Genomic DNA, 27,626 nt, shown 5'->3' with positions numbered 1-27,626 from the left:
CGATTGTTCGCAAGAACAATTGATAGTCGAAATCGACGTTGATACACCAATAAGAAGCGGCTGGATTGTTACCTGCCAAGAGCTTTTGGTGAGAAGCTCCAGGACCTTGGACAACACCAAGAGGAAGAAGTCCTATATGACTGGATTTGATACTGAAGTTGACACGATCAGTTTTAAACTCGACAAAGCTTCTCAACGAGACTAGGTGAATCTCAAAAGCTAGCTTAGCCTTCATAGGGACGTTTAGGACAATGGAGTCAGATGACAGACTGAATGGTTTAATCGTGTCAAAACCTCGGACCTCAACATTACCATGTCGAAGCCAATAGTTTGTAACCGAGATAAACCTGAGAATATTATCATCACACTCGTTCTGGTTGAGCGTGTTTGAGCAAACGTCGGATAAGAGGCAGAGTGCTTCAGTACGGTTGAGTCTCCTTGCACAAGACATCGAAGTGTTTCTCCAATTTGTTGGAATGAAAGCACATGGCAGTGGAGAAGGAGATATCACAAGGAACACCCCATTAGGGGGACGGCTAGGTGAACCGGAGGTACGCAAACAGAAAAGTACTAGATGCATTTTGAGGTACAGTACCTTCTTGTCCTTGAGAATCATAAGCTGGCCAGACACGCCAATCACAGAAATTGATGCCATCCTGCAGGTTTTGGGCTCTGAAATAATGAAGCTAATGGGCTATGTTGGTGTTGTATAGAGACGACGGCGTTGGGTTATTGACCACGGAAGGAGGATGTCGACGGTGAGAAAGTTGTAGTGGTCGTTTGGAAGGGATGCGCCAGTAACTAGGAGAGGTTTGTTGCCAAGGCAGAGGAGCCAATGAGCAGAGGAGAAGGGTAAGAGTTGAACATCGACAAAACAAGTCACTCCCAATACTTTGAAAATCAGAAGCCAGTCCTCAAGACTTTGATTTGTTGAGTACTGGAAGGAGACTAGCTTGAAATTGATACTTTCTTCAACCCAAAAACTCACTTCTACATCCATATCTTGCACAACTATAGACAAGGCCCTTGAGGCTAGGTTTAGAGATGAAACTTGGTGTTCAAACTGAGTGTTCTTTGTCGAGCGTGTTTGGAGATAAAGATTAGAGACCTCAGAACTCATATATCTGAAGTTCATCCTCTTCACTTCATGGCTCACAGAGCTGGGACACGGGTTCCCGGCGGAGTAAGAGCAGAGACAGTGGTGAGAGGGAGTGAAGTTGAAGCAGACTGTTCGGGATTCCTGATATTACGTGTATACGCACACCAATTAACTTAATGTGCACACTACCACAATCGAATGGTATGTCGATGTAGCATTTTAGGATCAAATCCACAGAGACCAATGATTACACTTTATTTCTATAGGATCAATATCAAGCTAAAACAATATGGGGGTTTTAAAGTTGATTTCGTAACAAGCAAGTAAGAGATTGATTTCAGGTTTTTCAGATGATTAAGAATGCTAAGTTCAGGGTGATTCATCTGGATACTTAGGATCATGAGCTACACAACTATTCAGGAAGGCAATAAGAGCCAATCTAGAACTTGAACAACAATAATAGATAAACCCACTGTCGTGGTGTCTACCAATTTATCAAGCAATCCTAATGCCTAAACTATCGTTTCGATCAGAGAATGATGACAAGCATTAAGTTCGGATTCAATTGGTTCACGATTTGCCTTAACATCAGCTTTCGTTGGCTAATGACAAATCGCCTATCTATGCTTTTTCTAGCAACCTAAAACACTTTTGATGATTAGATTAAACCTATGATCAGATGCTAAGTGGCCAGTTTAACACAAGCATTAAGATTAGCAATAGACAGAGATATCAAGGAATAACAATCCTATTTGTGTCTAACTCATTGATCCATGATCCCTAACACCCTAAACCTAACAAGCGACTACTCAGGCATGAACAAAGAAATCATAGAGACAATAGATGAAGAAAACATGCTGAATCAATAAATAAATAAGATAGGGTTCATGAATCTTCTCAAAGTGAGAGAGATGAAGCTTTTTCCCTTTCAAGGTAGCAAATCTTCAAGTACAAAAGTTTCCAATGGTTTCTTGTGTAAAACTTAGCGTACAATGATAATAAAAAATAAGAAAAGATATATATGCAGGTCTATGGCGGCCTGGGAGTAAAAAGGGGAAGCCCTAGGTAAAATCCCGAAATATTTGGAAACTTCCTTAAAAATATATGTCGCTGGAACATGCACTCAGGTTGCTCCGCTCGACTGTTCTGCGTGAAAATCACAAAATTGCACTATTTTTCTCTTCTTTTCCTCCAACTGGTTTATCTCTCATCCAATGCAACTCCAGACTTGTAATGACTCGAAAAGGACTAGGAAGACTCGATAAAGACTTGAAAACCAATTAGAAAACATATATACAAGATGCCAAAAACACCATATATCAATTCCTTAGCAGCAGCAGAAGAAGAGCAGACGATAAGATGTAAGGCGTCGATAAGAGAGCAACGTCTGGCGGGTCTGGTGGTTCCGGAGGGATGACGGGAGAAAGAGATTCAAGCGAGGAGTTCAAACACGGTGACGGCGGCGGATCTGGAGGGAGCCGGAGACATGACGGAGGAGTAGTCATCGTCATGGCCATGGAGAGGAGCAGAGCTGCTTCAGAAGGAGGAGGAAAGAGCAGCGTGGCTGTAGTAGGTGAGATTCATCGGAGGCGTCTTGGGATGCGGACATGAGAGAGTTTCTCTCTAGGGCAAACTCTCTTAGACCATAATTAACCTCAGTTTCTTAACTGGGGTTCTTAGCTTCGGCTAAGAGACGGTTCTTAAATTTTCTTATATTTTAACTAAGAAAAGCTAAGAACAATCTCTTAAATAAGAGATATAAGAGCCGTCTTTTAGCCGAAAAATGTAAAAAAAAAAGTAAAATCATGAATTAAGAACCCCGACTAAGAGACCGGGGTTAATCATACTCTTATATTGCAGTTTGACACTCCACAAACATTATGTGCATGTCGTTTTTATGCTAAACTGATTTATTAATGTAGTTTTGAACACATGTGAGAAATTTCGAACCAAGTTTTGTTTATTTCTGTTAAACTATTCCAATCCAAGTTATACGCTAGAAAAATCAACTAACGTGAATTTCACTTCATGATATGAATGGAAATTAGCCACTTAGCCATATTTGTTTTCCAAGCTAGAATACAAAGACATCACTCAGCTCTGACTTCTTCTAAGTCGAGTTGTATGGGTGACATATAGCTCCAGTTGAAACCCACATATCTCTATTTATATCACCAACCTTCTCCCTCACTTTTTTTAAACCAAAATAATTATCTTCTTCAAAACTTTTCATAAAGACCATGTCTGAATCCCGTGTGCGTTTGCATTTTCTCTCGCTAATCTTGCTCTGTTGTGTCTCCCCTTCAAGCTTCTTCACATTAAACATCGATAAAAGTAGTTATGTTGCTTGTGGTCCCCATCAGACTCAAGCTCTCACTGAATTCATGAACGAGTTTGATAGCAGCCACTGCAACCTCAGTGATCCCTTGAACGGAGTCAGGTGTGATATCTCGACGGGTGCCGTCACGAAGCTACGACTCAAGGCCTGTCTCAGTGGAACTCTAAAGCCCAATAGTAGCCTCTTCAGGTTACACCATCTTCGTTACCTTGACCTCTGGCAAAACAACTTCACCTCAACTACACTTCCTTCGGAATTTGGCAATGTCAACAGGTTAGAGGTCTTATTTCTTTCCAATAATGGCTTTGTCGGCCAAGTTCCTTCCTCGTTTAATAACCTAAGCCTTCTTTCCGTTTTAGACCTTTCCGAAAATAAGCTCACCGGTAGTTTCCCACTTGTACGGAATCTATTAAATCTCTCAGTTTTAGATATAAGCTACAACAAGTTCAGGTCGTTACTACCTCCTGAATTTGGAAATCTCAACAGACTCCAGCTCTTGTCTCTTTCCTCCAATGACTTTTTCGGGCAAGTTCCTCCTACAATTAGGAACCTAACCTCGTTAAAAGAGTTGAACCTTGACAAAAACAAGTTCACTGGTAGTTTCCCACCTGTACAAAATCTTACCATGCTCTCTGTTCTACATCTTTATGAGAATCACTTCTATGGAACCATTCCTTCTTCTCTCTTCACCATGCCTTCCTTATCAGATCTTGATCTTAGTGTAAACGATCTCAACGGATCTATTAATTTTCCTAATTCCTCTACCCTATCTAGGCTCGAGTACTTGTACCTTGGGAATAACCATTTTGAAGGAAAAATCATAGTGCCTATCTCAAAGCTCATCAACCTCAAGATTCTTGACCTTTCTTTCATAAACACAAGTTACCCGATTGATATAAGCCTCTTCGCCCCGCTAAAATCTTTGTCGGTTCTCTATCTTTCCGGTAATCCTATATCTTCGGCCAGTTTAGATACAAGTTTAGGCATTCCAACAAACTTGGAGAGTTTGTTGTTACAAGGCTGTGGCATCATCGAGTTCCCTAATATCTTAAAGAACCTTGAGAAGTTGGAGCTTATAACATTGTCACACAACAGAATCAAAGGGAAAATCCCCGAGTGGTTATGGAACCTTCCTCGTCTGACCACAGTTTTTCTAAAAAACAATTCGCTTAATGGTTTCGAAGGTCCCGTGGATGTTTTGGTAAACTCATCAGTGAAGGAATTAAATCTGGAGCAAAACTGTTTCGAAGGAGAAATTCCTATTCTACCACTCTCTATCAGTGTGTTGAGTACACAATACAACAGATTCACAGGGAGCATACCTCTTTCAATCTGCAATTGTAGATCTCTCACGGATTTATTGCTAGGTTACAATAACCTCACAGGTCCAGTTCCTCAATGCTTGAGTAACTTGACGTTTGTGACTCTACGGAAGAACAACTTGGAAGGAAGTATTCCTGACACGTTTTATATGGGTGATTCTCTACAGTCACTTGACGTTGGACACAATCTACTCACTGGGAAACTTCCAAGATCTCTTCAAAATTGCTCATCTCTAGAGTTTCTAGTTGCTGACCACAACATGATTGAAGACACATTTCCTTTCTGGCTCAAGGCTTTACCGAAATTGCAAGTCCTTATCCTCAGTTCAAACAAGTTATATGGCTCTATATCTCCTCCTGATCAAGGCCCTCTCGGGTTTCCAGAGCTGCGTATATTTGAGATATCCAATAATAAGTTTACTGGAAGCTTACCACCAACATACTTTGAGAATTGGAAAGCAACATCCCCTACTATGAATGAAGATGGTGGTCTTTATATGCTACACAAAAAAAGTACTAACGGGAAATTGTACTATAACAATGTAGAGGCTGTAGATTTGCAATACAAAGGTCTATCTATGGAACAAGAGTTGGTCCTTAATTCCTACGCGACCATCGATTTTTCTGGGAATAGAATTGAAGGACAGATTCCTGAATCCATTGGTCTCTTGAAAGCGCTGATTGCACTCAACTTCTCAAACAACGCCTTCACAGGTCATATTCCTTTGTCGTTGGCAAATCTGAGCAATCTCGAGTCACTAGACCTATCAAGAAACCAACTCTCAGGGTTTATTCCTAATGGGCTTGGGACCCTCTCTTTTTTGGAGTACATAAATGTGTCTCACAACCAGCTCAAGGGTGAAATACCACAAGGAACACAGATTACTGGTCAACCTAAATCTTCGTTCGAAGGGAATGCAGGGCTTTGCGGCCTTCCTCTCCAGGAAACTTGCTTTGGGACTAATGCTCCACCCACACAACGACCTAAGCAAGAAGACAAAGAAGAAGAAGTAGAAGTGTTGAACTGGAAAGCTGTAGTAATTGGATATGGACCTGGAGTGTTTCTTGGAATGGCAATAGCACACGTCATTGCTTCATACAAACCGGAGTGGCTTGTCAAGATAGTTGGTCCCAATAAGCGCAGAAGCCGTTAACATTGTTTTAATTTGAATGCAATCCTTGAATGTATGTCTAGTAGTTAAGTGCTCATGTATGCAAGCATTTCCTTATGTTTGTTGTTTCATTATCTGATGTTTTGTTCTATTTCCTCTCTGTCAGGTCATTGAAGAGAATTTTGAACTGTCCGGACATAAGATCTACTTCATGTTATTAAAGAGTTGTGAAAAACCATCAACTTGAGCCTAATTCCTTTTTTTTTAAATAAAGATTCCGAAGTCTTTTCTATATTTCTCAGTCATTAATTAAGGTTTCTAGTTGTTGATCACAACATATTCAAATACAAGTTTCTTTTTTTTGGCTCAAGGCTGTACCAAATTTCCAAGTCCTTATCCTCAGTTAAAACAAATTCTATGGACCTGAAGATAACTGGTGCGACCGCATAAACCGTTAGGATTGTTTCAATTATAAGTTTGTGCTTTCAGTGTCTGTCAAGTAATTTTTGATCTTGTATTATAGCATTTCCTTGTGTTATTTTGTGCCTATCGTAGAAATTGTTAGCGGTCTGACTTTTATCTTCGTTGTCTGTCAACTAGTTGTATTGAAGCATTACCTAACGTTTGTTGTATCTTAATCCAATACTTTGGTTAGTTTCTTCTTCTATCAAATAAGTATAGTGAACTTCATATTACCATGAGCACAAAGATCTAATCTAAATATGTTTTTCCCTAGCGAGAAAATTAAGGAGATTTGATGGAAACAGCAAAACCCCAACATTCAATTCAAGATTACAAAAAAAAACATGTGATCACCAATAGCACAAGACCTAGCCTATATATAAGCAAACCCCAACAGCTTATATCCCTTTCCAAACATTCAAAACCCAAATCATCATTTCTCAATACTGAGCTATCATATTGCTTTTTCCTAACAATAATAAAAATAAACTATAAAAGAGACGCTGCGAAAACAAAAAGATCAAAATAGAAGGGCAAATACCGGGAGGAGTTAGGTTAGTATAACAATAAGGGTCTTATAATCTCTCAGACTGTTCTACCTTTCAAGTACACTTGAAGCCAGGACAAACCGAGATGATGATGATGAGAATCAAGGCAATGATGATACCAGCGACTATGAGCTTAATCTTCATGTTCTCCCACCACATCTTTCTTCTTATTTTCGTTCCTTGTGTTCTGAAATCTTGTGCCTGTTGATATTGAAATGGCAAATATAAGAGCCTTAGAATTCTAATGCCTTGTTATGTTTTGACATGTATACACATAAGTGTTTCTTTGATTAATTCAAGCCTGAATTTAAAATTTCTGAAAAAAATGTTATTAAAAAACTAAGACACATATCAGTGAAAGGTAAGCACTAACATGTGAACGAAGGTCCTCAGTTTTGTCCACTAGAAGCTCAATTTTCTCACCACGGTCAAGAACCTGCAAATAAATTAATTACATAAAAGCTCAGTCAGTTAAATAGGAGTGGCTCACTTTTACCTCAATGAACATAGAAAAATGAAGCCAGTTTTGACAAATATGCTCAAATTAATAAAACAGAATTGTGAGATTAACATGATAATACTATTCTTACCTTCTCAATGTTCTCCATCATAACTCCTTTCACCTCAGTCACTTGAGCCTTAACCTTAGCAAGTTTGTTAATCTCCTCAGGATGATCCACACAGTACTGCATATGCTCCTTTAGTTTAGACCTATGGGAAAGGCAAAAAAGTTAATATCATATCCACCGAGACTAGAAAGGAAGTTTTTGTGTTTCATTCTGATGGTAGAGCTAAAGTACCCAAACTCTTTGTTCAAGCTGTTGGGTTTAGCATTAGTAGCCTTCCCACCACCATATCTGTTGCTGAAATCTTCCTTAATTCGCTCCAAGAAGGCCATTGGAATCTGCCTCCCAACAGCTTCAACAGCAACAACACAATACGCTATACACAACCATAACACATAAAATTCTTTTGTCAGATCCATCATCCATGACAAATAATATCTATGACAAGTAAGAAACTGCAAAAAATTGTCATACATCACCTAGTTCAAATACAGCCTAAAACAGAGACCAGAGAGATCCAAAACAAGAAATGTAATAATTAAAAAGATGAAAATATCTAATCCTACATACATCCATCAATACAAAAGAAAGCTAACTTCATTGGCAAGAAACCTTATAATACCGAAACACACAAAAAACTTTCACAGAAGCAGAACAAATGCCATAAATATACACACCAATGTCACTGGTCCCACCAACAACCATATAGATCCACTGTAATAGATTGCAATACGAATACAAAGACACATCCAAGGCATAAAGAGAATCATATCCACACAAAAATGTGTTGGAATCGAGAAGTGAGACTCACTGAACCCATTTTCGACGAGGTAATTAAAGGTGTGACCGTCGCAGTTGTAGGTAAACTTGTTGTTCGAAGAAGGGAGTTTCTGGAGGCATTGTGCCGCGACGGAAGTAAAATTGCCTTTAAACTCAGTATACTCGACGAGAATCACCGTGCCACGACCAACGAAGCTGTAGATCAAATTCTTCTGTCCCATTTTGTCCCGAAGAGGAGAGAAATAAAAAACCTAACGCACAACAAATCTGGTTTTCTTTTTCTTTTTTGTTTCCTTGGTGTGTACGCAAGTAAGAAAGATCCAAAATAGAGGGGAGAATGAAAGGGGGAGAGAGAGATGGGGACGACGCAGCGATCGTTTGAGACTTTGTTGAAGAGACAACAAACAAACAACAAAAGTTGAAAACGTTTGTGAGACAGAGAGAGGAAGTTTCTCCTTTTATCACGTTTTCGTTCGTATTAATTAATATTAATTACCTAATTTAATTATCTGATATAATTAGTTAATTTAATTAAAAATGTTTCTGCTTTCTATGTTGTATAAAACTTGTAATGGACTAGTTAAAAGAAACTTGTAATGGATTTTGGGAAGATGTATGTTTGAATTACATACAAGTTTTTGACTTTGGATTTCTTTTTGAAACTCTATCTTGTTTTATGATAGATAGATGACTTAGAGGGTTAGAGTTACACTCTTTTCAATGACACATCTGAGCTTCTAAAACGCGGATTTTTGGCTTATAATCAAAGTTTTATAATCAAAGTTTGATATCAATTAGCATTTTGGGATTTTTGTATATTATTATGTTATAAAGTCGTATTATATCGAATAAGGAAATTTGTTTAAATTTATATAATTTATAAATTAATTTATTTGAAATTTGTATGTACACTCTTATGTAACTCTGTCTTAGACATATATACTTTATTTGGACCAAAAAAACTAAACCGACACAAAAATACAGGTTTGGTTCGGGATCGAGCAAAATACCTATTAGGTTTTCTTTTTGGATCTGCAGATCTCTGTTCTAGTCCGAATATCCAAAGTACCCTAAATATTTTGTGTTTATTATGTATATCTGGATATTTTAGATATGCTTTCAGTGTTACAAATATTTTTTAAGCTTCGGATTAAGTGCTTTGGTTATAGTTTTGGGGTTTGGTAAAATTTTTAAAAAATTGAATTATATTTTAATTATTCGGATAAAACTTTGGATATTTTTGGTTCCTCTTGTAAAATTTTAAGTTTTTGTGTATTTAAATATTTTTGGTATTTATTTGGATTTTGTGTATTTCTCGTGCTGGCTCGGGAAATTTAGGAAGTATTCAAATGATATTGTATAATATTATGTTGTGATGAATAAGTACCCTCATTTTAGTATTTGACGTATAATCATGTCGTGTACATGAATTATTTAAAAATAGTAATGATGTTTCATAGTTAGAGAAAATGAGGGTATGACCAAAATAATAAAAAAAAAATTAGTGAATAGGTGTAACAATTTTTTATAAGTAAATATTTTAGGATGATTTTTTTTAATAGTATAGATTCTAAACTAGTCACTAGGTTAAAATTCAAGCTAGTCCTAAACTCTAAACTAGTCACTAGTTTTAAATTCAAAGGAAATTTGCCAAAACTAATCCATAACTTGATTTTAACCTCAAACCTATACCCAAACTTGAATCAAATGCAAAACTAACTTAAAAACTTTGTGAAATTACAGTCCAGCCCCTTGTGACCAAACAAAAAAAGAGAAACCATTTTTACGAATATAGCCTCAGTAAGTCGTATGAGTCGTTTGAGATGTTAGAAGTCGTCCAGACGACTTCAAAGTAAGTCTTCTGGTGTATCTGATCTTAAAAATAATTTTTAAATTTTTTAAAAAATATTTTGATAAGCGAAAAATTAAAACCATGTAATTATAAACAGTTTTAAGTGATATAAATTAAAATATAACAAAATTGAATTATTTTCAACATATATGAGTGTAAGTAGTGAATCATGGTATACTTTGGTCTAGGGTTTGACAACATATGTTGTAGTATTGTATGTATTCTTATGGTTGGATTTTGGAAAGTTTGAATGTTTTTTTGAAAAATTAAATTTTTACCTATACGTGTTTATTTTTGTGTATAGCAAACACTTTTGAAGTTTAATTTGATTTTATGAAGTGTTTAGTTAGTTAATAAAGTTTAGGGGTTATGTTTAGGGTCTAGACGACTTACATTTCAGTCGTCTGGTGAAGAAATTAAAACGGACGACTTACATGTAAGTCGTCCAAATATTCCCGCCTAATATTAAAAAAAAAATTACTTTTTCCGCTTAAATAATTTAAACCAGACGACTTAATTGTAAGTCGTCTGGGAAGTCTTCTATTATAGTTTCCCACTAAAAATATTTTAATTTTCCGCTAAAAATATTAAAGTCTTCTGGACGAATTACAAGTAAGTCGTCTAGGAAGCCGTCTGAATCAAAAATATTTAACCTAATTGGATTTTATGTCTCCCTATATAAAGAAAAATTTACACATTATCTCTCCTCCTCTCAAATAGCTGCAACAAAAATGTAATGTTCATCATTCTAAAACTCTTCAACCTCTCTCTAATCTCTTTGACTTGAAAACACCAAACTTTATATGAATTTTTCAGTTTTGTCTTATGTCTTTCTTACTAATCTATCTTTTTTTGCAGGTTTTTAATCTGATGGTACTCATCTTCCATTCATTTAAAGGTAGATCTATTAATTTTAGATATGTATTTTTGTGTATTCTATAAAGGTAGATTTATCTAATATTCCACTCATTTTCTCTGTTTTTAAGCCATTTGAACGTTTTTGGATATGCAGGTTTTTTAGATCTGGATTTGATATGCAGGTTTTTCAGATCTGGAAGACTTCTGGGATGACTTACCTGTTAGTCGTCTAAAATATAATGCACTAGACGACTTCCAGGAAGTCTTCCAAACGACTTCCAAGAAGTCTTCCAGACGACTTCCATTTCAGTCGTCTCGACTTCCTGGAAGTCGTCTGGACATCCTGGAAGTCTTCTGACGAAGTCTCCCTTTCATAATAGATCTAAGTGTTTTGGTAAGTTTTTATGTCTGATTTTTCTTCATTTGGTAACTTCTTGTTGTATAAAGTTCTTACTTTTTTCCCAAACTAAAACTCTACAAACTCACTCTAGTCTCTTTGACTTGAAAACACTAAACTTTATATGAATTTTTCAGTTTTGTCTCATGTCTTTCTTACTAATCTATCTTTTTTGCAGGTTTTTAATCAGATGGTACTCATCTTCCACTCATTTAAAGGTAGATCTATTAATTTCAGATATGTATTTTTGTGTGTTCTATAAAGGTAGATTTATCTAATCTTCCACTCATTTTTTCTGTTTTAAAACCATTTGAACGTTTTTGGATATGCAGGTTTTTCAGATCTGGATTTGATATGCAGGTTTTTCAAATCTGGAAGACTTTTGGGACGAATTATCTGTTAGTCGTCTAAAATATAATGCACTAGATGACTTCCAGGAAGTCTTCTAGACGACTTCCATTTCAGTCGTCTGGACTTCCTGGAAGTCTTCTAACGAAGTCTTCTTCCATATCAAGTGGAGTCCAAGCTTGTCTTTGTAGATGAATGATTTATAATAATTTTGTTTGTGGTTTGTTTTGTGATTTGCATGTCTACTATTTTAGTTGTGAATTTTTTGTAAAATCAGTAATAATGTTTCCCAAGATGTAATACATGTGCTAACAATGTGTTTACACATTTACAAATCAATGAAATAATAGACTTCAATAGCCTTTTTTCTTATCTTTGGATCTCTCATATGCAATAATAAACTCCAATGGCATTTTTCTCATCTTAATAAACAGGAATGATGGTAGCTTCATATTGATACAACATTTTAAGAAGCATTTTAACCCTTCTTCCAACTCATAACAATAATTATCATTAGTGTATATAACAATAATACTTAAGAGATGGAAACAAACAATAGTAACTAGTCAAAACATATCATATTTTTTATAAGTTTGTGTTAAAAAACTTAGTCAAATTTAGTAAAACTAAGGGAGAAAACATATTTTGAAAATATGAGTTTTACATATCTTGAAGTTATTTATCACTCTTAAAAATACAAGTTATTCAAAAACTAGCGTAGAAGACTTAAAAACTAGCGTAGAAGACTTCCACGGAAGTCTTCTCGGATCAGTTAGAAACTTTAATTAACATGAATGTTGGTAACCTCATAAATATCACCAATTAAGTTATAAATTTCATTCAGTAGCCCACATATTCATTAATACACATGAATTAACAAGAAAATGTTAAAAAGTCTTTATAGTTTTAGAGAAAATGCAAGTTTATTAAACATTAACGCAGATGACATCCACGGGGGTCGTCTAGTAGACTTCCAGAGAAGTCGTCCATTTAGGTCGACGTAGACGACTTCAATCTAAATCTTCCAGAAGAATAAAATATAAGTCGTCTGGTCAACGCATAGGTTATTTTTGCAATTGACTTTGAAATCTGTTATCTGAGACGACTGAAAAGTAACTCGTCTACTTTTGTTTGGTTTAAAAAAAAACTCAAAAAAAGCTAGACGACTTACATTTCAGTAGTCATAGGTTAGTTTTGCATTTGACTAGACTATTTCACAAGTTTGACTTTCCTGGACGACTTACATTTCAGTCGTCTGGTGAAAAATTAAAATATCAATAATTTATTAAAACTCGACGACGTACAATTAAGTCGTCATAGGTTAGTTTTGCAATTTAAAAATAAAACTTCAATATTTAATTATATATAGACAACTTACAATTCAGTTGTCCGCTCGATGACTTACATGTAAGTCGTCAAGGATTTACGAGGTTTGACCAGAATCTCAGAATAAAATCCTGGACGACTTACATGTAAGTCGTCGGGCGGACGACTGAATTGTAAGTTGTCTATATATAATTAAATATTGAAGTTTTATTTTTCAATTGCAAAACTAACCTATGACGGCTTAATTGTACGTCGTCGAGTTTTAATAAATTATTGATATTTCAATTTTTCACCAGACGACTGAAATGTAAGTCGTCCAGAAAAGTCAAACTTGTGAAATAATCAAGTCAAATGCAAAACTAACCTATGACGACTAAAATGTAAGTCGTCTAGCTTTTTTGGAGTTTTTTTTAAACCAAACAAAAGCATACGACTTATATTTCAGTCGTCTCAGAAAACAGATTTCAAAGTCAATTGCAAAAATAACCTCTGCATTGACCAGACGACTTCTGGGTAATTCGTCTACAGCCAGACGACTTACCTGTAAGTCGTTTGGACGAACATATCTGGAAAAAAACTCGATTTCATACCTTAAATTGGTGAGATAACTTCCTTAGCACACATAAGGCTTCTCCAAGAACACAAAATCTCAAACGAAAGTGATCCACCCAGAATCATTAGCTTCTATGACTCTATGAACCATAAAAAATATAGAATCAAAATCTTGGGTTTTTTTAGCTTAATGTGGAGAGAAAGTGAGAGAGAAGTTGTGTTTAGTTCATAAGAATGGAGAAAGAAGAAGGGTAAATCGATTTTGGGAGCATTAAGAGCTTCAAATTGGTTGTTCATACTTGTTAGGGTATTGATGACAATGACAATCTTGTAATTACTTGAAAATGATGAGGGTGAGAGAGTAAAAATGACATTTTCGAAAAGAAAAAAAAACTGATGGCATTTTCGTGAATTATATGAACTTGTGGGGTGAATATGACAAAACTAATTTCAAAAAAAAAGAAGTTAGTTTTGTGTTTGACTTTGAGTTGTAGGTTAATTTTGCAAAAACCCAAAATGCAAACTAGTAGTCCCGCATGACCAACATCTATATTATTAAAACAGAAACATTGTGTTGGACCTCAACTTTATTTTGTAAGTTTTTAAATTAAATGCATCTTCCTACTTTATAGTTAAATGTACGTTAAATCACTAATAATACTTTCTTTATACTACTATTAATGTTTTCAAACAATATACTCATTTCTTTATACTACTATCCATGTTTCCAAACAACATTATAATTAATATTATCGGATCATCGGATTAACCAGTTAAACCGCGAGTTTTGGGTCGAATTCAAAAGCATTGATTTAAATGCAAAAATATTATAAATACACAAAATTCTTACAAATTAATAAAATATTTGTTAATTTATTAGTGAAATTTTTCGTCATAAAATAATCCGCGCTTGCTAAACGCGGATCAAGATCTAGTGATATATTGTAGGAAGAGAATTTCGATCACTTAATGCAAATTTGTCTGTGCACTATATTATCTGCTCTTGAAATATATCATTACTTTTTCTTTAATTTCGTCAAGATTTAGTTGCAAGCTATTAAAAGGTTTAACAATAAATTTAATTATTTTCTAAGAAAAGGTTCCTGAATTTCTTTTTGTCAAAGAAAAGGTTCCTGAACTTTAAAGTAAGGTTATTATGAAACATCAGAAATAAATCGCTCTTTACTTAAGATTTGTTTATAGTTAACCATATAATATATCGTTATATGGTAATGTTTGAATCCTCGTATGACTTTTTGAACTAAGAATCCTTCCATATATGACTTTCACTGACACCAGATTGTTCCTATAAATCTGAAACTATTCTATTTAGGTAACGATATTCATATTTTCCTAACCAGAAAAGGAAAAAAAAAATATAGTTGACCAAATATATGATAGAAGCCATGAGGTCATATGGTTGGTAATCCATGCGTTCACACCTACTGTATCTATCTCTTAAACTATAGTTTATTATATTTTTATAAACCAATTTGCTATCCAAAAGAAGATGATGTAACATCCCGGAAACCCACTAGCATAGTCGCTTATCACTCAACAATGCAAACAAATGATTTCATCTTTTCCTAACACGCTCATCCTCTTCTGATACATTGTTTCAAACCTTTTGAATTCCCTACAGGCTTCATTTCTTTTCTTTTATTGAAGCCATTCTTCACATTACTAAGTTCCCTATCTAAGTATCTTTGTAGATTTAAGGTGGTCCAGACCACATCTTTAGGCATCTTTACGGCGGTTGTTAGGAGGTGCAACTAGTTATATTGACACGATATTCTTTCTTCTTTTCTGTCAACAGAAACGTGTATGCTATGTATACACTCGTAGTTTTTCATTACTCTATACAACATTGACTACGAAAATAGTCAATATTCTCACTGTGTAAACACTACTTTTAACAAACCAAAGAAATAGAAAAATTATTAACGCGGAACCCTATCGTCATCATCGTCTTGAAAGAATAGATTATAGACCTCATCATATATTTCTTCTTTTTCGATATTTTTTCTTAAAATATATGCCATAATGCTAAGACTTGTGTATTTCAAGAACTCAAGCAACGTGAAAGGCGTCATTATTGTATTAAAAAAGGGCTTTATTATCTACAACTTGTATATACGTATATATAATAACGGACTGATCATTGATTCACATGCCAAAGAAAATAAAAACTCATTGCAACTCCCAAAATTTTCACACACATCCATCCAAATGTCAAACTCACGTTTTTGTTTGCTCTCACTCGTGTCCATCTTATCCTTACTCATCATCACTACTACAACCAATCTTGTCGCCGGTCAACGCTGTCATCCCGATCAAACCAAAACCCTCAAGCGTTTCAAGAACGAGTTTGCGTTCTCCAGCAGCTGCACCGACGATACCCACTTCTTAAGCGGTGTGACCTGCGATAACGTGACCGGTGCGGTCACCGTTCTAAAACTCCCCGGTGGATGTCTACGTGGCACTCTTAGAGACAATAGTAGCCTCTTCGAGTTAAGCCACCTCCGTCACCTTAACCTCTCTTTCAACAACTTCGCTTCTTCTCCTTTACCCTCTTCTTTTGGTCAACTACACAATCTTGAGGTCTTGCTTCTCTCCTCTAATGGCTTCTTAGGTCAAGTTCCTTCCTCTCTACGTAACCTCACAAAACTCACTCAGTTACAGCTTGCTCACAATAAGCTCACAGGTGATTTAACCTCACTTCTACAGAATCGAACAAGCCTTGTAGCTTTAGACGTCTCTTCTAATGAATTCTATGGAACCATACCTTCTTTTCTCTTCACTATGCCTTCCTTGTCTTTTCTTGATTTGAGTGAGAATCATCTCTCTGGCTCACTTCAAATACCTTTTTCTTTACCTAACCTCCGAGTTCTCAAGCTCTCTTACCTAAACATAACCCACCAGCTTGACTTAAGAGTCTTCTCATCTCTCAAATCTTTGACATACCTTGACCTTTCCGGAATCAGTTTAACACCAACAAGTGTGGATTCAGACATCAACTTTGCAAAATCTCTGAGGGTCTTGCTCTTGTCGGAATGCAACTTAAGTAAGTTCCCAAGATTCGTGAAATCACTAACGAATCTTGAGTTCTTATATCTCTCTGACAACAGAATCAAAGGAAACGTTCCCGATTGGTTATGGAGTCTTCCTCATCTGACCTCGCTGAATCTCTACAACAACTCTCTCACCGGCTTCGAAGGCTCACTAGATCATGTTTTAGCCAACTCATCGGTGCAAGTGCTAGACATGGCTTACAACTGCTTCAACGGATCCTTCCCTGATCCACCGCTCTTCATCATCAACTTATCCGCTTGGAACAACAGTTTCACAGGAGAGATCCCTCTCTCAACATGCAACAGAACCTTCCTCGACGTTCTTGATCTCTCCTACAACAACTTCACCGGCTCAATCCCTCCGTGTCTCGGTAACATCAACATAGTGAATCTCCGGAAAAACAAGCTGGAAGGAAACATCCCAGACGAGTTCCACATCAACGCTTCTACGCAGACGCTTGACGTGGGGTACAATCAACTAACCGGGAAGCTTCCAAGATCTCTCCTCAACTGCACACTCCTCAAGTTTGTTAGCGTGGATCACAACGCAATCAATGACTCGTTTCCCTTCTGGCTCAAGGCACTGCCGAACTTAAAAGTACTTACTCTCCGTTCAAACAGATTCCACGGTCCTATATCTCAACCTTATGGTCCTCTCGCCTTCCCCAAGCTCCAGATACTTGAGATATCGCATAATAGATTCACCGGAAGTTTACCAAGAAACTACTTTAAGAACTGGACTAACCCATCTCTCAAGCCGGACGATGAAGAGAAGATGTACATGGGAGATTACTCGAGCGATAGGTTTGGTTACGAAGACACTTTGGACTTGCAGTACAAAGGCTTATACATGGAGCAAGGGAAGGTTCTCACGTTCTACTCGGCTATCGATTTCTCTGGAAACAAACTTGAAGGAGAGATTCCGGAATCTATCGGTCTGTTGAAGGCGTTGATTGCCCTCAACTTATCGAACAACTCGTTCACGGGACGTATACCGATGTCTTTCGCTAACGTGAGTGAGCTCGAGTCGTTAGACTTGTCGGAGAACAAACTGTCGGGGGAGATTCCTCAGGAGCTGAGGAGGCTTACGTATTTGGCGTATATAGATGTGTCTGATAATCAGCTTACTGGTGAGATACCACAAGGGACGCAGATCACAGGGCAGCCTAAGTCGTCATTTGAAGGGAATCTAGGGTTGTGTGGTCTTCCTCTTGAGGAAAGATGCTTCACTGAAAAGACAACATCGATAGAAGAGGTTGAGGAAGAAGAAGAAGGAGTGTTGAAGTGGAGAGCAGTGGCAATAGGGTATGCACCTGGAGTATTGTTTGGATTAGCTATAGGACATGTTGTTGCTTTGTACAGGCCTGAGTGGTTTATTAAGAGTTATGGTCAGAACAGGCTCAGAGGAGTTGGAAGCCTTTAGGATGTTTCAGCTTATTTTTTGTAATTTGATCTGTGGATGTGTGCCAAGTTAGTCAAAAACATAGTTTGTGAATGTGTGCATGCCAAGTTAGTCAAAAACATACTTTTTGTATGTTCTGTGCTACTTTAAACTTTTGTCTGAAAGCAGAGGAGTTGAAATATAAAATGTGGGATCTTATTTATTGACAACCGAAGCAATTCTTACCGAAACTTTTTCATAAACTTCTACAAATGGATTCCATCTCTTCCTCACACTCATACTCTTCTTGATACAATGACTCATGAGCTTTTACAATGATTCACATCACTAGTTTCCACGTCTTTGTTGATTCTTGTTCTCTGATCCTCTCCTTCCAAAGTTCAAGAAGGGCTAGAGATAATCTTGTGTCCAATTTAGTTCAGGTTCAGTTTCGATTTTTCAGTTAATTTGGATTTAAAAATCAGAAAATTCGGGTTTGTCGGATTAAATATCATATTTTTCGAGTTTTCGGATAAAAATTTGGATAATTCAGGTAATTTAAAATATTTTAGAAGTATTCAGGTGAATCTGTTTTTTGGATCATTTGGTTTACAAAAAGTATTTTAAAATATTTAATTATTTTAAAAATAAATATAATTAATATTTAAAAGTATATAAACTATATTTTAGAAATTCGGATAACCAAATAGGTTCTGATTTGATTTCGTTTTTTGGTTCTAGATATATAAGATCCGCTCCGATCATTGATAGGATCCGAACCCAAACCGAACTTCATTTTCGATTCAGTTTGTTTTTTGCTTCTGGTGCTGAGTCTTTCAACAAACCTATTCAATCATTCCTCTGTTTTTAATGCTGGGTTTTCGCATCCGGATAAATGTGCCGAGGCTTTCAGCAAAGCCTATTCCATCGTACCTCTGTTTTTAATGCATGTACTTTACTTTTAGAACTTGTGTTTGACTTCTGTTAAAAAAACAAGAGATAATTGGCTTGTATGCCCCTAATTGAGGCCTTAATTAGATCTATGCACATGATTTCATAGAAATATTTCTATGTCGATTTTACCCTTTCCTCATGCATACCAACATGTCAACACTTGTATCAAAACCACTGAAATCCTACTGCTGTTTTACTGTTTGTTGCAGCAAAACTCTTTGTTCGAGGAGTGTTCTGGATTTATTTATTAATTATTTAAAAATTAATAGAAAGTGTCAACAGTTTTAGTTGGTGAGAAACCAAAAGCATCTAAATTATAATAATTAATTATATTTTGTATCTTTCCTTATTTCACACCATAACTTTCTTTATATTTATGGGAGAGAATTTATTTTTCAATTTTTTATGATGTTCTCAACCTTTCTTCAATATCTCTTTCGTATTTATCATCATAAATTTACAGTTTTAATCAAACGACTTTAGGAAAAATCGAAGCATCGCTTTTTTCTGTCACTCGTATTGAATTTACTACCGCACCAGTTATGACAAAAACACCGTCAAAGTAGTAAGAAGCTTTCCTCCATATTTTGTTAGCTGTTACAATAATACACCGCTAATTGATAAATTGTTTTACAAAATACTTGTTGTCATTTGATACATTGTTTTTTAACTGATAAATAATTTAATAAATAGTTTGTCAACTTATACATTGTTTTCGTACATGGTTTATCAGCAGATAAATAGGTTGATATGTCGGTTGTTAGTTAATACATTGTTTGATAAATTGTTTAGTAGTTGATAAATTATTTGTTACCCGATACATGTTTTGTTAGCTGATGCATAATTTGATACCAAACTAGTGATAAATGGTTGGTAAGATATTACTAAGATTTGTCTTTGAATGATACATGGTTTGTATATAACTTCAGATATAAAAACAGTTAACTTCAGATATAAAAAAAACAGTTAACAGTTACATTCATACTTAGTCGTCACATATGTTTATTACCGTTAACAAAAAGATTACATTACCATGAATTCTGATATCTTGCATATTCACATTGTTTTATCCATTTATTCATGTGCATTTTCATCATATAGATTAGGATTAAGCCATATCTAGGTTGCATTTTGCATACATATGTCTCTATCAGGTATTGGAGTACCACATGGAGTTCCTGGAGACACTTGGGTGCATTTGGAGCTCAAAGGAGGTGATTAGAGTGATCTTTGGACGAGCACTGCCTGGAGCGACCAGCCCAGAGCGACTATCTCAAGTCACTCCAGCCAGAGCGACCTACCGGAGCGACGCCATGAACTCGCTCGCCCTATACGCTTCGGAGCGACCTCCTAGAGCGACAAGGCGAAGTCGCTCCAGCTCCTAGAGCGACCTCACCAAAGCGACCAGTCCTGAGCGACGCGCCGAGGTCACTCGCATCTCACACCCCTCTCGGAGCGACCTCCCAAAGCGACACCCCGAGGTCGCTCGTGTCTCTATGGCGAGACGACACGAAGCGAAGCCCGGAGCGACCTCTCAGAGCGACCCACTGAGGTCGCTCCCGAAGGCCAGAGCAACCTCTCGGAGCGACATACCGAGGTCGCTCCGCGTCTATTATTGGGTCAATTTTCTATTTTACTTAAGGGCATTTTGGTCATTTCATGATGCACGTTTTTAATTTCTAAAACCTATGTTTTAAACATCTTTTGGAGCCACCAGGCAGACTATCTTTGGATCTATTGAGAAATACACAAAAACTCTCTTGAGAAGTTCATCTCTTGGATTTTGATTGTTATGTTCTTGTGTTATTGTTGATTTCTTATCTATTTCTCTACATGATTAATCTGAAATCCAATATGGGTTTAAGAGGAATCATGGAGATTAGTGAGTAATCACCTTTTGAATTCATGGGTTAGGGAGATTAAAGGTGATTAGGTTAGTTCTAGGATGTTTTAGTGTAGATCATTCTTGTTCCTTGCTAGTAGAGTATTCTTAATGCATCTTCTGAGTTGGCCACTCAAAGTTGATCAATAGGCATTTCTCACCCGAAAGGTGTTTGATGAAATGCCTGAGACAACTCTCCTAAGCTTTTAGTATACTTTGCCAAATACATTTGTTGTTAAAGATGCTAAGATAGCTAATAGACTTGTTAGTAATGATTGCTTTCATATTATTCAACCAAAGACATTTGATGTTTGAGATATGTTAGCAAATGAGCATTCATCTAGACATAGAGCTTGCTTAGAATTGTGTCTAGGCTTAAGGTTGATAGTTTGATTGATCATTTGCCATCCTTAGTTCGATACTTGATCACCCAAGGTCTAATCCCTATGCCCATGAGTTCTCTTTTCCCTTAGTCAAGAAAGTATCATTCTGTTATTGCTTTCTAGTTTTAGTCATAGCTTAAAACTCACCTAAATCATTGGTTGCACTTAGATTAAGTGAGTACTTGTATTCTCAGTGCTTTGATATCCCTCAGAACTGGTTCGACAATCACTATACTACAACATTTGTCTTAGGAGCCTTGAAAACTCTTAACATCAAATTCACCCATAGAAAGTATCCTTGATTTGGTAGATGACTATGTGCCTCCATCTACACTCATAGGTGGGTTTAGCTCAACTTTTGTTAAAGAAACATTTGTTCTCTGTATTTCCTCAGTCTCCTCCGTGGTTCATACGTCCATAAGAACCTTATCGCTATCATGCACCCAACCATGATCCCTCATACCTAATACAGTCAAACATTTAATTAACTGTTAACTATATATTTTTCATGAGATTACTTATTTAAAATTTTATATAACCTCTCCCTTAGCACCAAATCGTACTTAACCTTTGTATGGTCGACTTAGAATCTCCATGACCCTTGATGAACCCTCTCTCATTCACCAACCATCAGAGGCACAAGCTGTCCCATTTTTCTTCTTCTCCTTCCTAGTTATCATCTAACAAATTAAAGAAAGATTTTTGATTTATCAGCTAACTACCTTGTCGCTTGATAAACATTGACAATAGCAGTCAAAAACAAAATTGCATGTATGTTTATTATATGTGCTACATCATAAGTAACAGGTAATACCTATGTTAATAGCTACTATTTTTTTTAAATGATACATCAACTATTAACAACCTACAATAACGATTATTGCATGCTAACTTTGTTGTTTTACTCGTTAATTTAAATAATATATTAGATTAATAATTAATAGTAAATTATAAATATTATTATTATGTTATTGATTTGTTTAGCGCGCCACATATAACCCTTAATTTGCTAATCAAATAAGTATCTTAACATCTCTATAGTATATAGTGTTAACGTTTTTTACCTTTATCATATTTCTATAAATATATGGTAATACATGTGTTCTAATTATGATTTACTAGAAATAAAGACATAAGAGAATACTAACCTTCAAAATGGAATCACTATCATGAAATGTTTTATCTAGATTTGGTGTCAGATCATTTTTGAATTTTTCAGTAGTTTCAGAAAATTGGCATTTAAATGAAGAACCAATGAAGATATTCAAAGGGAGAGAGAAAGAGAAAAAGAAACGAAAAAAGGAAACAAAGAGAATCAAAAGAAGAAAAAATATGGGGGGTAAGAGGGAAGAAACGAAAAATAATAAGAAAAAGAATGAAAGAGATGAAGAAAAAAAATGTATCTGACAAAAAGAAAATGAATGGAGGCAAGAAGGAAGAGAACGTGAGAAGAGATGATGAATTGCAAAGGGAGAGAGTGTGTCAGAATTACAGGAAGAAAGAGAATGTAAAAAGAGTTTTTCTACTCTATGCAGGACAAAGTACTTGACTATTTTTTTCATCATGACGCAGGGGTATAATCGTCCGTTCAAGTCACAATGGGCATGACACAGACCATTAAGGTCAATCGATGTATATTTCGCCAATTTAGACTTTCACTATGTATATTTAGCTACTTGTCTCAAAAACCAAACAAAATAGCACAAAACTGTAGCCTTAATATATGTACATGTAAACCTTTGGTAAAAAATAATAATGTATACATATGTGTGCATGTTACATGAAACCATAATCATACTCTGTTCCTTTTTAGGTTGCTTTCAGCAAATGTAAATACTTGTAACAAGAAGATTATCTATCATCCACAACAGGTGGGCTTTTTCAAACTAGGATGGTAGAAAAAAACGAGACACACAAATGAAAAATACACTTCTCTCTCTTAAAATGCTTAAATAAGCTTCACATTCTCAACATAGTTGAGATAGGTGTCGAATCTCTTACCCTGAAACGCTTCCATTCCTTGGATACCAACTTTTGTGATCGTCTTTCGCTCCACGTTGAAGTAGATGACATAGGAAGGCACGTTTTGGAACCAAGGAGCCAAGACAATTTCATTTACACCAACCATTTCAGCAATGCACATGTTTCTGGCAGCTACATCCTTCCACAGAGGTGGTAATTCTTATACATGCTTGGACCACTCATTTTTCCAGCATATCGTAGAACCCACAGCTCAATACTTTTATCACCAATATGGCAATATCACCAAAATCTCCCAAATCTCCAGACATAAGCAAACCCAGTTTCCCATTGTAGTTTACTAAAGTTGTTGAACTAGGCATTGCCCTACTGAAATTCACAAAGCTAAACTTCTCAGACCTTAAATCAAAACAAGCTACCATGGTACGCTCGTAAGAACTGTAGGCTGCAGCTGCGTAGTAAAGAACACCACTGATGCACATCCACTTACTAGAAGAAAGATGTGGGATGCAACATTCGACAAACCTCCATGATAATTTATTGGTTCCTAATGTCAGAACTTGGTGCTTCGCAGAGATCCACTCACCACTTTCACACGAGCATTCCATTGATAATACCTTGAACTCTTTGGCAATGGGTTCATATCCAAGATAGCTTTCCACTCCAAACCTCTTCCTCGACTTCAACGTTGGTAAGATCAAGGACTGTCCTGTGCTGGGTTACATATCACCGGAACAAACTCTGCAACTTTCGACCCTTCAAAGATGTGTTCAACTTGATAACAGAAGAAGCCACTGGTACGAGCAGAGAATCCATAGGCACTTGGGAAACGTGCAAGTTGATTGGCAGCTACAACATACGAGTTCTCTTCTGGATTTTCTGGCTGAGGCGACGAGAAGAAGGCAATCTCTCTGTGAGCTTCGAAGACGAATAGAAGCTGAGGACGAGAAAAAGGTTTGGTCAAAAAAACTCTGTGAAATATTGACAGCAAATTTTTCAAAAAAAAAAAAAAAATCTTGACAGCTAAGCATGGACGCCCAGAGCTTGGATACGCAACGACATCTTGCTATCGCCTTTGAAGGCAACCTCGAGAATATCTCAAAAAGAGGTCATCAGGAATCGACAGTGAGCTTCGCGTAAAGCGCGGAGAAAATGTTAGAACCGAGTCGTTCATGGCGGAGACAGATTCGAAAGAGTTGGTATTGTTTTTTCAAGCTTTTGAACCTCCTTCACTCGATAGAGAACTAGATGACTGTTCCAACCTTACCTCTGATAGAGCCAAATCGTATTCGCCTTCACACTAGAGATTGATGTTCATAAAACAACTATCTCTTCTCAAAAGTCAAAGATATCGAAAGAGAATCAATCTTGAAACTGAATGAGAGAAAATGTTTACAGAGTTTTCCAAGAAAATGAGAGAAATTATACAAAATGACTGAATGAATCTATCAGACGTTTGTTACAGAGCTTTAAACGAGTTGCTAGCTCGTAACAAACTCAAATGATCTTGAACGTCCACGTGTCTTAATCCTCATGGTCTCTTATTTCGAATTTTCCCTCCTCTTTATTTGATTCTCGTCCCTACACGTGTACCACTATGATCTCCTGTATCAACCTCCTATTGAGACAAAGCTGTGGTCGAACCTGTGGAAGGTAAAGACATTACCTAAAATCAGACATTTTATGTGGCAGGCACTAGCTGGAGCATTAGCAGTATCAGAGAGGCTTGGGACTCGGGGTATAAACATTGATGCCACTTGTATGATGTGTCTTGCACAGCCAGAGACCATTAACCATGTTCTGTTTCACTGCCCTGTTGCGAAAGAAGTGTGGAGAATATCAGGGTTTCCTACTCCACCTGCAGGTTTTGCACGCAACTCTGTATTTCTTAATTTCCATCACCTGCTTGAGACTAGCAAGAAAACTCGTCTAGAGGAGAAAACTCGCTTGGTGTTTCCATGGATTTTATGGCATCTATGGAAATTGAGGAATAAATGTGTTTTTGAACAAGTTATCTCAGGGGCAGAGGAGTTATGGGAGAAGATTCAACTAGATGCTAAGGCTTGGCGGGCTGCTAACATACCTGACAAGGAAGACATAAACCAGATGTCGGGAGTAGCTTCTCTTTCGTGCTGGCAGAAGCCGTGTCCAAGTTTCATCAAGTGTAATATTGGATCGTCCTGGATTGATGCAAGTTGTAACTGTAAAGTAGCTTGGTTGACAAGGAACCATTATGGAGTGTCTTTGGCTCACAGTCGCCGCTCATACTCTGTTGTAACATCGCCACTGGAGGCTGAGTTATTGTGTTTCTACTGGGCTGTAGAAAGTCTCTCAACTATGAGGTATGAAAAGGTGATTTTCGAATCTACTTCTTACTTGGCGGGAGAAGCAATTTTAAATCCTGAGAATTTTTCTCATTTGAGTGGTCTGATTGGAGCTATTAGAGAAAAGCTCTCTTTGCTCGGGCTGTGGTCTATAGCTTATGTTCACAAAGAGGCAAACCGATGTGCCGATGCTATCGCTCTTAGTGTTACAAGAGATCATCGCTATACTTCTTATATTGCGAAGGATGGACCTGGATGGTTGCTACCGATGATTCTTGAAGATGCGGTTGGAGCGTATGATGATTACTAATTCGGTTTGTTGGAACACATCATGCTTGTCAGACCTACATCACGTCAATCTCACCTGAGATGGTTTTGGAGTAGGGAGCTGGGGTGTGTTTCCTTTATTTTTACGTTTCTTTGTTTTGTGGGTTTGGAGTCCTGCCGGTACCCACCATGCTCTCTTGAATTGCTTCCGTTTCAATTTATTATGTAATAGACACAAAGGGTTGAAAAAAAAAAATCAAGAAGATAACTATATCTTTCCAAAATTTTCCATGACCCTCTTTACAGACATGGCATATCTTTTATTTACTTGCTAAAATATTGAATATCTTTCCAAAGCATTATAGATTACATCAGATATTTTACATCTATATTATTAAAACTAAAATACCTTTTGGAATCCCCTATACATTATTTACCAAGTGATTTTGACACATGTCATCACCACATTAATTTTGAAAATAAAATGATGACATGACATACTAATAAAGATGACATGGCTTGGACTAATTGTGACATGGACATTTACATTTAATACTATTTTATAATTTTGGTAAGTTCTTAGAATAAGGTAATAACTTATAAATCATCATTAATATAACAATAAATAGTAAAATTACAAATATAGTAATATATAATAATTTTCAAAAATATTATTTAATTTTGTTTTAATAATTTTATAATTTTTAATACTAAAACAAATCTTAAATAATTTATATATTTTCAAAAAAAAAATTCTAATCATATTATGATTATTTATTTTTAATATTTACAAATTTTAGAAATATTATTTAATTTTATGTTTTGTTAATTATAGATAACAAAACTTTCCCTTAATTTTATAGAATTTTATGTAATATATATTAACCAAAATAAAAATATTTCCAAGATATATATATATATATTATTAAATATAAATGTAAATAAAAATATTTTTTAGTCTTAATTTTTACATAGAATTAAAATGTTGTACGCAAATAATAAAACCCAAAAATTAACAAAAAATTAATTATAAATATAATTTTAAAACTTTATTTCTGTACATGGTGCAGGAAAACACTTAGTTGTTTGTAAACATGAAGAGCAGTATAAATGTGAATTGTTTGGAAACATAGATAGCAGTATAAAAAAGTATAATATCATTTTAGTAATTTCATTAATATAATTATATTAATTGTCTTTCCATATTTCACTCAGTTTAACAATTTCATTAATTATATTACCTTAACAATAAATCACATCATTAATTATATTACCATAATAATAATAGTGCAGATTTTTATTTATTAGTTAATAAACATTAACTTTGTGACAGTTATAAAATCAAAATGTAAAATAACTTGGTTTTGCATATGGTTAAACGTTCAGTTTAGTTTGCTTTACTAAATTTTTTTATTTATTTTAGTTTCAATCGGTGAAAAATTACGTAGCCAAAAACATAATTTAGAGACATGTTTTATGAATAAAATAATAACTTAAATCAAAACAATAAAAAACTATTACATTTATTGCCACTTAATTTTTCACTCCATATAATTATTTTACTAAATAAAAAAATCTTTATATTTTACTTAATTTAGTCAAACACATATAAATAGTCATTTTTATTAGTTTATAAAATCAGTTAGGCATGAACATTGGCTCTCAATTTAGGTACGAATTGTTCCTTTCTGGTATCGTTTTTTTTAAATTACGCCACGACTGAATATATAAATTTATTTGTGGGTTTTGAGTTGGGTCCTTCTGTGAATGAGTTCGGTTCTAATGTATAGGAACCTAAGAATATCTAAATAACAAATGTATATC

At 35.7% G+C, this 27,626-nt stretch overlaps 3 protein-coding genes and 1 pseudogene across 3 annotated transcripts; 2 read left to right on the top strand and 2 right to left on the bottom strand.

Annotated features, from left to right (window-relative positions):
• The first annotated feature begins 3,292 nt into the window (after positions 1–3,292).
• On the top strand, positions 3,293–6,538 carry LOC106427692 (receptor-like protein 39). Its single transcript, XM_013868408.3, has 2 exons — positions 3,293–5,944; positions 6,038–6,538. Exon 1 carries the CDS (start codon positions 3,340–3,342, stop codon positions 5,911–5,913), a length of 2,574 nt encoding a protein of 857 aa, XP_013723862.2. The 5' UTR covers positions 3,293–3,339; the 3' UTR covers positions 5,914–5,944; positions 6,038–6,538.
• Positions 6,539–6,631: 93 nt separating this feature from the next.
• On the bottom strand, positions 6,632–8,798 carry LOC106427658 (vesicle-associated membrane protein 725-like). Its single transcript, XM_013868379.3, has 5 exons — positions 8,259–8,798; positions 7,682–7,823; positions 7,472–7,592; positions 7,255–7,317; positions 6,632–7,082 (listed from the first exon to the last, which is right to left on the bottom strand). Exons 1-5 carry the CDS (start codon positions 8,446–8,448, stop codon positions 6,936–6,938), a joined length of 663 nt encoding a protein of 220 aa, XP_013723833.2. The 5' UTR covers positions 8,449–8,798; the 3' UTR covers positions 6,632–6,935.
• Positions 8,799–15,680: 6,882 nt separating this feature from the next.
• On the top strand, positions 15,681–18,242 carry LOC106427661 (receptor like protein 22-like). Its single transcript, XM_013868382.3, has one exon. It carries the CDS (start codon positions 15,790–15,792, stop codon positions 18,052–18,054), a length of 2,265 nt encoding a protein of 754 aa, XP_013723836.1. The 5' UTR covers positions 15,681–15,789; the 3' UTR covers positions 18,055–18,242.
• Positions 18,243–21,410: 3,168 nt separating this feature from the next.
• LOC106427667 lies at positions 21,411–24,273 on the bottom strand (annotated as a pseudogene).
• Between the last annotated feature and the right edge of the window lie 3,353 nt (positions 24,274–27,626).

Source organism: Brassica napus, chromosome C4 (genome assembly GCF_020379485.1).
Source record: "Brassica napus cultivar Da-Ae chromosome C4, Da-Ae, whole genome shotgun sequence".
NCBI lineage: Eukaryota > Viridiplantae > Streptophyta > Magnoliopsida > Brassicales > Brassicaceae > Brassica > Brassica napus.
The sequence above is the reverse complement of the archived record's forward strand: the minus strand, read 5'-3'. Positions and strand labels throughout refer to the sequence as shown.